The 15,961-nt window shown below is 42.8% G+C and overlaps 1 protein-coding gene across 1 annotated transcript in view; it reads left to right on the top strand.

Moving 5' to 3' along the window:
• The window catches only part of PRR29 (proline rich 29), a 950,736-nt gene that overhangs the window by 897,712 nt on the left and 37,063 nt on the right, over nt 1-15,961 (top strand). The window contains exon 5 of the mRNA XM_078644991.1: nt 502-572. Within this exon, the coding sequence (XP_078501117.1) occupies nt 502-572 (71 nt within the window). The remainder of the gene's footprint in view (nt 1-501; nt 573-15,961) is intronic.

Genomic DNA, 15,961 nt, shown 5'->3' with positions numbered 1-15,961 from the left:
TTGACACAGGCAGGAATCATCTGACCCTCTTAAGAACCACAGATAAGTTATTCGAATTGGAAATTGCAGTTGCAGCGTTTAAAAATAGGTCAGTAAAAAAGATTATTCATGAAATGTTTGAGCCCTAGGTAAATTTGTGCCCCAAACAAAATAGCTGTTATTATGTACTTTACCCATACTTGCAGACAATAAAAAGCAATTCTTCATGAAGTAGAGGTAGAAGCAGAATGGCAAACTCTCAGTCAGTTACTACCCAAAAGGCGGGGTTGGTAACTGTTCAGTTGTTTAAAACTGGAGTTGGAGAAAATAATACTTATGTTTTTACTCTTCCTATCTGTGAGTCATAAAGGATCACAAATCTACTTTCAAGTGAGAAAACAAGTCTGGTTCATAAAAGGGCTTTGATACATTTAATATATATATATATATATATGCCCCCACAAAGTACCTCTGTACATAAGGTCCTGTGATTCACTCACAGACCTCTATTTGCTTCCACAGAAGAGCAGTGCCTCCACCTCCCCCTCCGAGTGCCACGGGGACAGTAGGAGCTGACGTCCCACCTGCTTCCGGTAGGATTTGTATTTCAAGTAGCAATGTACTGTTTTCTTTTTTAATGGAATTCTGAATAACTCTTCATCACCCTTGCAATTATAATATGCCTTTTAAATTGGGTTATTATTATTTTTTTAATGTTCTTTATTTTTAATACATGCTTCACTTAACAAATGTCAAATAGATAAAGTAAACAGCAGAGCTAAAATGGTCAACAGTGAAAAATGCACCGTTAAATAATGACGATGTAGTAATTAAAACAAAAGAGAAAATGGTGAATGTTCAAGAAAGTGAATTTCATTGCTGCTGTTTAGGACATAAAAACCGAAGCATGATGTTACTCCAACAGTGAGTTTGCACTTGAATGTGCTGCTAACCAGTTATGGTAAAATACTAATGCTTTCCTTTAATATCAAACGTTATATTGTGCTACTACATTTTCTATGTATGGTGATGTTGACCTAAATGTAATACTACAGTCCTGCTGACTTTACACCGGTGGCATTTTCCCACCTAAATGTATCTATACTCTTGTTGATGTTGCAACAAGGCTGGTTTTACATTTAATTGTGGCTTGCACCTTATTTCCACATTACTGCTGAAATTGCACAAGGTTTCATGGCCTGCCTGCTGACTTTAATGGATGATTTGACACAGTGCTGCGTGGTGCCACTCCAAAATTCGATAAAATAATCATACCAATCTGGCTAAAAGCTGAGTCTACATACTGCTTCCAGCAGGGGGCACAGAACTTAAACAGAACGTAGCACAGAGTACAAGATCAGGTGATGACGGTCTTTATAAACAGCCAGTGCAAGTCCTACCTACCTAGTATTAGCGGGAAGAGCCAGGAATCTTGGAGATGTGCTACTGACACAGACAAAGATCAGGTAGCAAGCAGTAGGTCCATGAGTCGTCCACCAACAACGTGAGTGAATGTTTGGAGCTGGTGGCCCTGCAGCGAACAATAACCAAAGGCCCGGGGCCGGTGGATACTGAAGGTCCTGGGAGATGATGCATGGTGATGGCTTGCTGTGGCTGGGGTGGCCTATCGCTTTACACCGACATTGATACTAACGGCAAAATATCAGAGAAAAGCCAACCAGCGAAAAACAACAGAGTGCCCGGCTTATTAAGATGCATGGCAGCTGACCTGGCACATCGAAGTAAGTGATCTCTGCACAAATTAGTTTATTGGCTATAGGAGGCACAAGAATTTAAAATAAAACCTTGAGGGTGATCGGGATAAACCCTGATACATACAAAGCACCTAAGGCAATCCTGGCTGATGCAGGCATCCCCATGGCCACTGTGACATAGGCAGTAGATAATGTGAAGCAACGGGGACATGTTAATATGTAAGCAAACCTGGAATTGAGGGGCAACAGGGACTTGTTAATATGTAAGCAACCCTGAGTTAGTCATTGTTATAAATGTGAGAGATGTTCAGATCACCTCCATGGCAAAATATTGCAGCTATTGCAAATGAAGGAGTCCGGGGAGTCATTACAGATCTACGGAATCCTTGAGGAGATAGCAGGGACAATTCTGAGTACTATATTTGACTAGAAATGCAGTGAGGAAATTGTCGGCAGCAGTGGTTGACACATCTCACAGGTACTATACGGTGGAACAAGCTCTGCTGGCTCCCAGGTTATAACTAGAAGACTTTTAGTGCAATGTGATGCCGTCCTAATTCAATTGATGACAAAATAAACTACAACACACGCACAGATGGACCAGATGAAAGCAACACATCTGATTGAGTGCTGTATATGAGATGGTAAGATGAGCCGATATTGCTGGCAAACAATTATCTCAAACAGAAATAGGTCTATACCTCATCAAGCCCTAAAACGAAGATCTTGACGCTTGCCTCCAGTGAAATGTCAGAAGAACAGTGGATGTGACAGCATCCATGGCTATGGGGGGAGTGCAAACTATCCGTTGAGACATGACTGCCTCATTTTTTTGGGATGGTCCAGTTTCTTGGCTTTGTCCATAGTGCATGAATCATTGATGGCAGGATGCTCCATGTGGCCCCTCCACGTAGATCTTCCTTAGGCTGATACATTAGTATGCCCTCAGGATGACAAGGGAAAAAACCTCAACAGTATTTGTGCTTTACACCATTAAAAGGGGAGATAAGATGATTCAGGATTATGTGTAAGTCACTAAGGATGAGAGCCCTAGCTATAAACTACAAGGCAACCCAGAGAACCCACATAGGGCAATCCACAGAGGAAATGCACACTGGAAAATGCACACAGCACATGTTTCAAGGGCAAACCATAAAGGTTTATTTAAAATTTAGCAATCATTACAGAAGGCAAAAGGCCCAGGTTCGTCTTTTCAATTAAAAATATTCAAAATGCAAATAAAGGTGGAATCAGCGAAGGCAATCTAAGCTCATATAGTATATAGTCAATAGCCAGAACCAAATATGGTCTAGCAAAAAACAATTAATAAATAAAAAAGCAGATAGAAATAGGGACTCTGCAGTTTTAGAGACAGGAGAGAATCATGAAAAATATTCCAAGATAAAAGTCAAACAGTCTGTCATGGAGTCCGTCTCCAAGGGCGGTGATAAGAACTTGGTACTCTCTCCATGCATAGGCTCTTCCCCTTTCAGAAATTCATCAGTCACCATAAAAGTATAACTACATTCACTTTCTCTAGTCATTTTAAGTATTTCAGGATTGTCAGACTTCTTCACCTCATACACATAAGGTTTAACTACTGTTCAATTCTAAGTCTAGGATGCATCTCTGAATTTCATTCATATATCTGCTGATTTGGTCTCTTCTCTCATTAAATTCTCTAATAAAGTTCGGTTCAAAATAACTCAATCTGCACACACCTTCTCAATTTTAATGTTAGTTATGTTAAAATGCTTAATTAATCTTACACAGTTTGAAACAGAACCTAACTCCCCAAATTGTTAAAGTTTCTCTAATGGAATTTTTGAAAGAGGATTATTTATTTTGAAGACGTCTTGACCTCAAATATATACTACTATTATAAAGAGAGAGCCCTAACCTTTGAGGCTGGTAAGCTCAAGAAGTACAGCACCAATCACAACACCCAATACAACATTGGAAAGGACAGTTGCAGCAGATTGACATAGGCTATACAATTGGCCACCATATACATTACAAAGGTAAAAATAAACCTTAGGGGTAAAGTAGTCCCTTGTGGGCGTGGGCGTTGTGCTGTCAGCGATGGGCACGCCAAAGAAGCCTTCACAGACTCCCTTGTGGGCGTGGGTGTTGTGAGAAGGGTGTGGACAAACAGCAAACACCAATAGGCGCAGCATTCACGGGGCACGGGGCACGCCATTCCCCGTCATTACTGGTAAAAGCGAAAACGGCATTGTAAACAAAAACCTTCACATTACTCCGTTGTGGGCCTGGCCGTTGTCAGAGGGGGGTGGCAAAACCTGAATGGGCGCCGCATTCACGGGGCGTGCCTCGTGGACGTTGTAAGAGGGGCGTGGCCAAACACCAACGGGCAAGGCTTCACGGGCCGCGGTATTGCTACGGTGCCCACGCGGGGGCTCAAGCCACTCAGCCTAAAAGCGGGGATCACAAAGCTTTGCATACTGCGCCGGTGCTCAGGCCGGGGCTCAAGCCACTCACACTAACAGCGGTGAGCACAATCTTCGCTTATTGCACGCGCAGGCCTCGCAAGCACGCTGTCACACACTGCAGTCTCAGCGTACACAGATTTACAACAGGCAGCCTTCGTATTTACCACTGCCCAAATTGCTATGGCCCTCAAGTGGGGATTAAGGCCAATCAACGTACCGGCTACCATTACAAAGCTTTCACAAAATAATTGTTCACACACGCGCAGGCCTTGCAGGCACGCTGTGACGCACTGCAGTCTCAGCGTACACACTTTTACAACAGCCACACAACGTCGGACACAACGCTCTTAGGGATTCTATAAGCAACTTACTACACAGACATATGTAGCACTCTCTAGGTCTGGCAATATCGAAAACCAATTTATTCTCCGTCCCGATTCAACTGAAACTAAAACTGTGGTATACCGTGAGATCTTACAATAAATTTTGCTTCACTACTACAATCCTTTGCACACATTCTATTTCAGCCCCGGACAACGTCGGGACGGTCTGCTAGTAGTATATACAAAGACACTACATGTTAAGAAAGTGGAAATTTCCCCCTCTGAGACATAAGTTGCCAAATATGTTCAGGCACAGTTTGTAATACTCATAAAGCCAAGATAGCAATTTGACAAACTTGTTTATACAATTTCTCATCCCAAGAATAAGCATTATGAATATCATGCAATTCAATTTCAGATTTAGGAGAAACGTATCCTACCGCTGAATATGAGAAATACTTTCTGCAAGCAAAGTAAACAAGAGATGAGGGAATCCTCTAGCATACTCTTTTGAGGTGTCTTGAACTCCTTTGTACTGTCTATAAATTTACATCAGTCTCTCATAACATGTCTGTACTGACTCCTTAGGCTCTTGCGTTGCCATCCTAGTTGGTGACCAACTAATTTCTCTCTGTCGAATCTTAGGGCCCAATTACAGCGGTGGTCAGAAGAGCATCCGACCACCATCACAACGGGCTGGAAACCTTCTGACATGTTGTCAGCAGTTCCACCCACCCAATTAAGATGCAATCAATGTGTAGGCAGTCGGAAACATCCCCTTTTCCATGGCGGCATGTGCTGTGGTCTGGTGAAAGGGCCGCAGCACAAGCTGCAATGTAAAAAGGGATGTTTTGAGACATCCATGCATCATGTGATACGCACCATATGGGGCCTAGTACACGGACATGGATGTTTGGGGGAACACAACAGATGCCCCCGGGGCCATATAGCGGAGCCCACGGGAGATGGGGGTCCTGATAGGGGCCCCCGAAGTCCCTTTCAAACAGCCTTTCCATGGCATCGGACTGGCTAAGTCTCCAAATGTTCAATCACTAAATTATATTTCTGAATATTCTAGTGTGTTACTCAAGGAGGCTCTGTAGCTGGCCATCCTACAATGCTTCTGTAATCAACCCACACATCTTTAGAGTGATAATGTCAAACTTTATATTCAAATCTATCCAAAGTACTGTGGAACAAGGGGCATGGATGTTTGGGGGAACACCACTGGCTCCCCTGGGGCCATATAGTGGAGGCCCACAGGAGATGGGGGCCCTGCTACGGGGCCCCAAAGACCCTTTCTGACAGTCTTTCCATGGCCTCGGACTGCCATGGAAAGGCTGTCGGAATGGGACATTGTAATGGTTATGGCCGTGCATGCGCAGGTACTGCCAGTATTGTAGAGATTATTATCTGACCGACAGCCTTACGAGCTCCTTGAGCCTGTCGGACTCATTGGTGCGTTCCTCCGACCACAGCGGTTGGACTGATAGCATCCTAATGTGGCGGATGGACCACTATGCCGGATGGCGGTTGAACCGCACCAATGGCTAATTCGGCAAATGTTCAATCAGTAAACTATATTTCTGAATATTCTAGTATGTTAGTCAAGGAGGCTCTGTAGCTGGCCATCCTACAATGCTTCTGTATTCAGCACACACATCTTTAGAAGTGATAATGTCAAACATTGTATTTAAATCTATCCAAAGTACATTTGAAATTGTTACACACATTTCAACCTCTGTATACCACTTTTTCTGGCCGTTCTTTAAGCTTTAGAAAATTTTTATTACGTTAGAAGGTTGAATCTCTTACATGGTACATACACATATGTTCCTCCATCAACTTCTCTCATTAGATATACTGCAACCACTGCATTCTCATAATCCCTCATGCTAGTTTATTTTTCAGATTTCCTGCTGTTTTTGTGTTTCCCATTCCTTTGACCAATTAGCTATAAATCTTTTCAAATCATCCCACTTTTTTATATTCCTATTTTAAATCTCTAATGTGTGTTCTCAACCTCACGTCTCATTCCCGGGATTTCGTCTTCACTCATGTCATTCTTCAATATCTTCATCGTCACAGTTTATAGAAATCCATATTCTATTCACCCATCAACTCTCCAGGCTTGTGGTATGCACCGCCCACAAACACCCTGCTGCTTCCTTACTCATGAATCTCATTTCCTTCTCATTATATGATATCTGCATCAACAGTACAAATGTCAATTTCTCTAAATTCAAATTTAAGTCTGTAAATGTCAACGTCTTTTGCTACCAGCTTTTTCAGTATTAGTACTGATAAACTAGGTCTTGGAGAAGCAGGACTTGGCTTTCCAGATCATCTTTCCTGCTCCTGTGGTCTTGTTTCACCATTATATAAAGCAACCCACATCTAAAAGCACATCCCCTTCATCAGAACTGCTAGAAAGAAATGTATTTTCCTTTTTTAGTTTCCTTTTTTACACTTTGGATTTCATGTTTAACACTCATTTTCATTTTCTCTGCTCCTTAATTAATTGCAGGAAAATCATGCACACCATCTACCATGTCTTTTCTTCACTCCTTTTTTTGACTACACCATTTCCAATCCAATCAATTGCTGCTACATTTCTAGCATGGTCATTTATCATTTTCATTTGCCACATGATCCTACTCATTAAATCCCTCAAACTATGCATGTCTAGGCTGTGGCTTTGTTTCACAATAGCACTCCTCAAGTACTCAATCTATCTCACATTAAAATCACTAGTCAATGGAAATTGCATGTTTTGTCATCAGCAGAAATCTTATACGAGCCATAAGTAAGTGTGATGCCCTGAGCTTAATATTATAAAATGGGTAAGTGAGCCTTTTCATAGAATATTATCACCTTATTATCAAATTAGATTGAGCTTACATGTATCATCAACACAAGCAATAAAACAATCTTAATAACATTTTAAAACAAGTCTTGAAATGCACCACACAAACAAAATAATTTTCTCTCAACCAGAATTTAGGAAAGGAAATCAAATTAGGGAAAAACACTCAATTCACCTTGTGAATGAAGGTGTTCAATAACACCAATACATATATAAATGTCCTACTATCGGTAATCTAACTTTGAGACAGTGTGTTTATTTCTAGTGAGAAAGAAATGGCACAGCCCTGATTAACTCAAACACAACTACACCTTTAAGGACTTATAGCACTATAACCATACGCCTTCAGCAGACAACTTAAATATTTATTTGAGATCATGGATTTCTTTGACTCCCCTAAACCAAAAAACAGTTTAAATCACAATATTTTCATAAAACACGAATGTAGAACATTTTCAACAATTACAATGCAATGCAGGTTCCAGCTTCAACACATTATTAGGGTTGAAGTAGAAATCTGCATTATATTTTAATTGTTAAAATTTTGGGTTGCATTTTGGAAACTGATCATCATTTATACTTTAAATTACATAACAAATGATCACTCTAAAAACCCTCCTAAACTTAATGCAATCAAAAATTTTAGTCGACAGCAAGTGGGAAGCAATATTGCATTGCTAAGAAATAGCTGCTTGAAAATGTGAATAAGCCACAGTTCTACTAGGGAAGATATCAAACTTGAATGTTTACACATTGTATTAAAGTTCCTCCGGCAGTAGGCAGAGAGCTGATAAATTATTACAGCTAAAATAATCATTACCACAAGACTGTTAAGCTGCTAAATTATGTATGATATTACAAAACACTGAAGGAGATTTTTTAACTTATCTGCACATAAAGAATTGAAAAAACACATTAGCACTGTGCATGATACAACACAGCAAAATGGATTTAAGGCCTTTCAATGTCAACTTAAAAACCTCATTATGAAAATCACAATGCATTTGCTCTGTTTGAGACCTATTTATCTGTTGCTTAAGAGCATTAAAGTTAATTCTAAATTAGCTTCAACAACAGTATCACAGTAACTAATAGTTCTGTATTCTGACTACACAGTGGTGGTGCAAAATGCTAAAAAAGCCTTCACGGAGTTAAAACTGGCAAGTGATCATGAGGTAATGTACTTCATGCAATGCACTGCATCATTGAGATATCCAATGGCAAACCCAAAAAGAATGATGCTGTCGAATGATGCTGTCTTGAACTTTTACAATGCTTCCCAAACACCAGACAAAGCTGGAAACATGAGTAACAACTACTAACAGGGACTCCATGATGGTTCCAATAGCTTCATTAAAGGTTCCACTTAGTACATGGGTGACGTGCCCATGGTCTTCTTGCTATGCCATTCTTTAGAAAAGGTAAACACTCACAACTGTTATTGCAGACATGAGTCTGTAAGAAAATGCATATATTTGCATGATAACGCCCAATGTTTTAGACTGATGCTGCTGGTTATTCACTGAGGCCTGCTAACCAGAACTCAGGGCCAGTGCCCTGACCCATAACAAATATATGTTTGATTGGCTTATAGCCAATTGGTATACCTTTACTAACTGATATGTCCCTAGTATATGGTACAAGGGGTTTCCAGGGCATGTAAGTTAAAGTGTTTCCCCATGGCTGCAGCAGTTATTGTGCCACCTTGAATGTGACCGAGTAAATCATATCTCCCACCTTGCCACTGCACACTTGTAGAGCAGTTGTCTACTGCAAACTCAACTCTGCCATTTATCCTAATGGCAAATGCAGAACATTCCTTTTGAATATATATAGGTCACCCTCTAGCAGGCATATTGAGTTGGGTGTTGTATATTAAATAGTTCGACATGCATTTTTATTTGTCCTAACAATAAACCCCCTCAAATTGTAATTTTTACTGTGGACAGGCTAGTAGCTGTAGCGTCCTCCCCAGCCCGGTAGTATAGAAATGACCAAGCTCCACACTGAGCTTTGTAGAGCATGTCTTTATTCTTCAGAGTGCAACCGTTAAGTGCACACGTTTCATCATGAACTTTATTATCCATTCCCAGACACACCCAACGACTTACGTTATTCTCTTATGGAGTCCATTAGCAACCAGAAGGTGTAGGATAGTAGGATCTGCTTACTATGGTTACCCCCACTTTTTGCTGGTGTTTCACTGTTTTCCGACTTTAGTCTGGCTGGGGCCCTGCTATTCAGGACCCCACCCTAGCTGCTTCCTCTCTAAAATGATTGCATGTACTTGGGGTACCCTCCAGTTTGGTTACTGGGGTACCCTTGTGAATCTCTAGTATAAGGTACCTTAGGTCCCACAGAGGCCTACCAGGGGCTGCAGCATGTATTATGCCACCCTGGGAAGCCTTCCAAAATGACACCACAGGACTGCTACTGCAGCCTGGGTAAGGTGGTGCATGCACCCTTACTAATATATAGGTTACCTATATCTACCTTTAATCGCTGACATATATAAACCTATCAGTCACTCCTATGGCAGGCCTTATCAATCCTGAAGGCAGAGTGCTTGGTTTTGTGTGAGAGGGTACCCATGCATGAGCAGGACCCCTCTGCAGCGTTCGGAGCCTATTCTCTGAGGTTGTTCTGTGATGCAGCCAGCCCATATACTCTTAAGTGCATTATAACCTTGCCGTAGATGCTAACTTTGGAATGGCTGCACGGAAACATGTTGTGTTTGGTGTCAAACACTTTGGAATCCTACCCCCCCGGCAGTCCTGGCAGCGGGGGTAGAATCCCACCCTTCTAGAGGGAGAGACATATACACACTGGTCTAACAGGTAAGAGTTTAAAAGAGCCCTGGCATCACAAAAAGGATGCTGCGGCCACATACACAAATTTGGCCTCCTGCTGCTGGATGAAACTCCAGCAGGGGAGGCCTGGACAATAGGTTTCCTGTCACAGGGAGGTGTAACAACTTCCCAGACAAGCTTTTGTGTATTGGGGCTGGGTGGGTGCACTCTGAGAGTGCTTTGAAGCCAGCACTGGTGTCCCTGTGCATAGCCCAGCCCCTGCTCTGATGTGAAACTGGACAAAGGAAATGGGTGTAACCACCCCTCTTTCCCGACCATCCCATAGGTGGGACCCCAGAGTATGTCCAAACCCTTTTCAGATTACACCTGGACGAAACTCTGAAACTGAATCCTGGAACTTCGACGATCTACTAAAGACTAGAGGACGGAAGAATCTCCCTTGGGGTCAAGGAGTGACTCCCCTGCTCAAGCAGGTACCAAAGAAGCATTTGCTGGTCTGCATCCCCGAGGCTCCCGCTGGACTCTGAAGTAATTGCAGCCGAGGAAGAGGATTTCCAGACTTCTCCTAGGCCGACCCGAGTCTCCAGCAAAGCTGAGACCCACAGCTCTCATGAGTGACGTGGAACCAGAACACCTGGACACAGTGCACATTTGCTAGTGCATTGATTTCCCGAGGTTTCCTGAAGTTGTACTTTGGGTTCCTTGTACCCCAAGCCCCGAGCACTATCTGCCTCTAATATTGTTGGCCTACACTCCACGAGTGTTCAGTGAGCCTGCTTCTTGCGTTTCCACTTGAGGCTCCTTTGCGATCCCTGGTCCAACAACTGGTGGGTCCCTACAAAGGCCATTCTGATTTTCCTTGGGCTCCCCTGGTTGTTCCAGACAAGCCCTGACTCCCTACCAAGTGGTGAGTCTCTCAGACCTTTCTGGTCCACACCAAAGCATTTCTTTGATTCCTGCATGGGTTGCTGTTGCCAAGGTTTGTTGGGTCCAATCCAGAAATCGACACAGCAGCACTCGACATCCTTTGTGGGAAGCTTGATTCCAGAACCTGGTCATCGTCAAACGCCTCCTGGTCCTCGTGGCTGAAGAGTCAAGCTTCACCTTCTTCACCTGAAATCACCCAACACCGGTGGGCATTCGACTATTGTGCCCCTGGTCACTGGCAAGTAACACAGACTCTGACCCCTCTGCTTTCAGGTTCTTCTCATCATTGATCCAGGCTTGGATCACACCGGACACTTTCCTCTACGATGGCAGCACCACTTTGCAGCAGTTCACCATTGAAAACGACCACGAAACCCGACGTCTAAAGACACCTATGCACCTGGCTTCCCTGGGTGAGGTAACTTGAGTACTCATGTGCTCCCATGGGTGTTGGCCCTAGAACACCTTAAGTCTAAAGGGGTTTGCTTAAAGTCCTCTCCTAAATGTCCTTTATCTTTAAAATTCCAACAGGGATTTTCCTCATAGAAGTTAATGGTGGTTCGCGGCTGTGTTCACACACTGCACGCGTCCCCCGTGGGTCCCCTGTGTCACTACCTTCGGTGGTTCCTGGTGCCCCAGCAGTTCTAAAGGCTCTAGGCCTTGTGTCTATGCAAGTCGTGGTTCATATAACACTTTCTTAATATGTGATTTGGTATGTCCCTAGGGCTCAACATATATTGTGCTAATTTAGTGTGTGATATTAAGTTTACTGAATGTTCTTTTGCCTGTAGCCTCAAAAAGAGACTAGTGGGATGTTTTTAGAATAAATACATATATATTCTATATATATACCTGGTGTGGTTCTCCTTTCATTTGGTCAATCACAAGATTATAGACTGCTAAAACAAGCTGCTTTACATTCCTCCAAGACTTAGCCTGAAGGCTGTTCTCCACAGCTACCACTAGGTTTTCTTTAACCTACCGTCACTAAGGGTTGTTTGGACTGACGCAAGGTTCCCACTAGAATAGTGGACAGCATATGCCAGGCCATCTTCTCACAGAAGGGTTCTGCTATTCATATTTACAAGACACTACATTTCCCCCTTTGTTAAACAAAATGAGTACAGATATTACATATAAATATTAAATATCCTTAATGGGTAATCGAGGTGCATGAAACAATCTCTCAGATCTCCTTGTGTGAGTTTGATGATGTCTAGACGAGGGGCCCATCTCAGGTACAGGTGATGCAGAGGCAGGTGGATATGTCTCACTTCTAACATCTTGAACTGACGGACATTGAGGCAGGAAATGTGACAAGTCTCTCATGATGGACTTTCTGAGATGCTGAGCAGTCCCCATATGTTCTTCGTCTATCACAGCCATCAGTGGGTCAGCATCAAACGGAGTATCAGACTTGCGTTTCCCTTTGTCCAGGACCCGGTCTCTTTCTTGAAAACTGTGTCCCGAGCCCATTGGCGTGTGTCAGCATAGGTTTTCATTCTGGACTTGTGAAAAGAATCTGTTGTACGTGATCTCGTCTGCATTGATCAACTTATTCGTAGTCCATTGTGGCAATTTTGTTTCCATGGCTCTCCCAAACAACAAGATGGTGGTGTTTCACCTGTCGTGGGATGGGAAGTTGGCCTGTAGGCACAAAGGACTGAACAGACTTAAGGTCCTTCTAGTGCAGCATGCTGAACTACTCTCTTTAGGGTACCCATGAATCATTCAACAACACCATTTACCTGTGGCCATAGAGGTGTACTTTTCTGATGTTTAACATTCATGTTAGAAAGAAAGGTAGGCCATTGTCAGATTTAAGAATGGAGCAAGCCAAACTTTTTGCAAAGATGTCATTTAATGTCCCACAGATATTGTCATGTGTGGTTAATGATAGGGGTGGGCGGAATTTGCATAATCCCATTATGCAAATCTCCATGAAACTGTAAAAAATCTAAGCGAACATGCAGAAATTCCGCGAAAACGCAGAATTGCTTGTTCGCAATGCTTTTTTACTGTTCTCAATTGCTGTTTGCGTGCTCAGGGAAAATATCTCGCGAACGCGCATTTTGAGGACGCGAACAAGCAAAACATTTTGCGATGTCGTGGAACGCAGAATTTTAGGCAATTTCGCGTTCTCCGCAGAAAGCGAAATAACCCAAATTCCACAAATTCCGCGAGCGGAACAGAATTTTCTGCCCAGGCCCAGTTAATGACGGGCCTTACACGGGGAAATTATGAGTAGTCATCAATTACTACCATGAGATGATGTCCATTTTTGAGGGGTCCAAAGAAATCAACTGCAATCTCTCCCACACTTGATTCAGAAGATCAGAAAAAACTTGTGGATGCTGTGCTGTTTTGGGAGATAAGCAGTTACAAAAATGACAGGCTTGTGACCACACACAGTCTGGGAGAACTGTTTTAGTGGCAACAATGCTACGTAGACCCGTGTGGGATAGTTCAATTACTTTTTGTCTCAAACTCTCTGGAATGACAATTCTCATATATCTTACTTTTTTCCGTCTTGAGTAACAGAAAGTGCCTCTCTCACATTTTTAGACTTTTGATATTATAAGTCATACCTTAGAGGACATGTATGTTTCCTCCAGGATTGATGTAATAATATCTTTGAGGGCAAGCATATCTCAATAGAACATCAATAATTTGTTCCACAGATATAGCTACAAGCATGCTAGACTTGACTATGAAATCAATAAAGGCATCAGCTGCTTTAGATAAATGTATATCTCTAGACACAGGTTTCTGGGTTCAGCCCTTCATCAGTAGGAAGCAGCAGTTGTAGACAGCAAAAGATAAGTCCTCTGGGGTTTCTGGAAATGCTACCCAATTCCTTTCAGGTCACAGCACCACTCAATTGCACACATGTGCATTTCCAAAGCTTGTTGGCTTGCTGGCTCAAGGGAGCCTTTTGAACAGAAACGGGGTTGGGTGCACACTGCCTCACATCCCAGCTTAGATTGCCCCTTTGCATCCTGGTAAATGCAGTCCTAATTAGTGCTTACCTGAACTGTAGCTGTAGTGTTTCACCAAAGTTGGTGCAGACATTGCTGTGTATCTCTAGATATGTGGTTCTGGGTTCAGCCCGCCATCAGTAGAGAGCAGAAGTTGTAGAAAGCAGAGGAAAAGTCATCTTGAGTTGCTCAGAATGCTGCCACATTCCTCTCATGTAACAGAACCACTGACTGGTACACATTTCCATCTTCAAAGCTTGTGAGTTTGCTGGCTCAAGGGAGCCTTTTGAACAGAAAGGTGGTTGGGAGCACACTGTCTCACATCCTAGCATAGTTTGCTCCTTTGCATTCTGGTAAATGCAGTACAAAATTAGTGCATTATTGAAATGTTGCTGTCGTTTTTCATCAACGTTGGTGCAGACATTGCTGTATATCTCTAGACACGTGTTTCTTGGTTCAGCCCTACATCAGTAGAGGGCAGCAGTTGTAGACAGCAAAAGAAAAGTCATCTGGGGTTGCTGGAAATGCTGCCAAATTCCTCTCATGTAACAGTACCACTCACTGCCACACAGGTGCATCTCCAAAGCTCGTCACCTTGCTGGCTCAAGGGAGCTTTTTGAACAGAAAGAGGGTTGGGCGCATACTGCCTCACATCCCAGCACAGTTTGCCCCTACGCATCCTGGTAAATGAAGTACAAAATTAGTGCTTACTTGAAATTTTGCTGTAGTTTTTCACCAAAGTTGGGGCAGACATTGGTGTATATCTCTAGACACGTGTTTCTGGGTTCAGATCTTCATCAGTAGAGAGCAGCATTTATAGAAAGCAAAAGAAAAGTCATCTGGGGTTGCTGGAAATGCTGCCAAATTCCTGTCAGGTAACAGTACCACTCACTGGCACTCAGGTGCATTTCCAAAGTACATCGGCTTGCTGGCTCAAGGGAGCCTTTTGAACAGAAATGTGGTTGAAAGCACACTGCCTCACATCCAAGCACAGTTTGCCCCTTTGCATCCTGGTAAATGCAGTACAAAAGTAGTGCTTATTTGAAATTTAGCAGTAGTTTGTCAACAAAGTTGGTGCAGACATTTCTGTATATCTCTAGACACGTGTTTCAGGGTTCAGTCCTCCATCAGTAGTGAGCAGCAGTTCTAGAAAACAAAAGAAAAGTCATCTGGGGTTTCTGGAAATTATGCCAAATTCCTCTTAATGTAACAGTACCATTCACTGGTACAAAGGTGCATCTCCAAAGCTCGTCAGCTTGCTGGCTCAAGGGAGCCTTTTGAACAGAAAGGTGGTTGGGAGCACACTGCCTCACACCCAAGCACAGGGTGCCCCTTTGCATCCTAGTAAGTGCAGTACAAAATTAGTGCTCACTTGAAATTTAGTTGTAATTTTTAACCAAAGTTGGTTCTGATATTACTGTATATCTCTAGACACGTGTTTCAGGGTTCAGCCCTCCATCAGTAGAGAGCAGCAGTTATAGAAAACAAAAGAAAAGTCATCTTTGGTTGCTGAAAATGCTGCCAAATTCCTCTTCGGTAACAGCACCACTCACTGGCACACAGGTGCACCTCCAAAGCGCGTCAGCTTGCTGGCTCAAGGGAGCCTTTTAAACAGAAAGGTGGTTGGGAGCACACTGCCTCACATCCAAGCACAGTTTGCCCCTTTGCATCCTAGTAAATGCAGTACAAAATTAGTGCTCACTTGAAATTTAGTTGTAATTTTTAACCAAAGTTGGTGCAGACATTTCTGTATATCTCTAGACACGTGTTTCAGGGTTCAGCCCTCCATCAATAGATAGCAGCAGTTCTAGAAAACAAAAGAAAAGTCATCTGGGGTTTCTGGAAATTATGCCAAATTCCTCTCAATGTAACAGTACCACTCACTGGCACAAAGGTGCATCTCCAAAGCTCGT

The sequence above is a fragment of the Lissotriton helveticus genome, chromosome 5_1 (genome assembly GCF_964261635.1).
Source record: "Lissotriton helveticus chromosome 5_1, aLisHel1.1, whole genome shotgun sequence".
Taxonomy (NCBI): Eukaryota; Metazoa; Chordata; class Amphibia; order Caudata; family Salamandridae; genus Lissotriton; species Lissotriton helveticus.
This window is presented reverse-complemented; position numbering and strand designations above follow the sequence as displayed.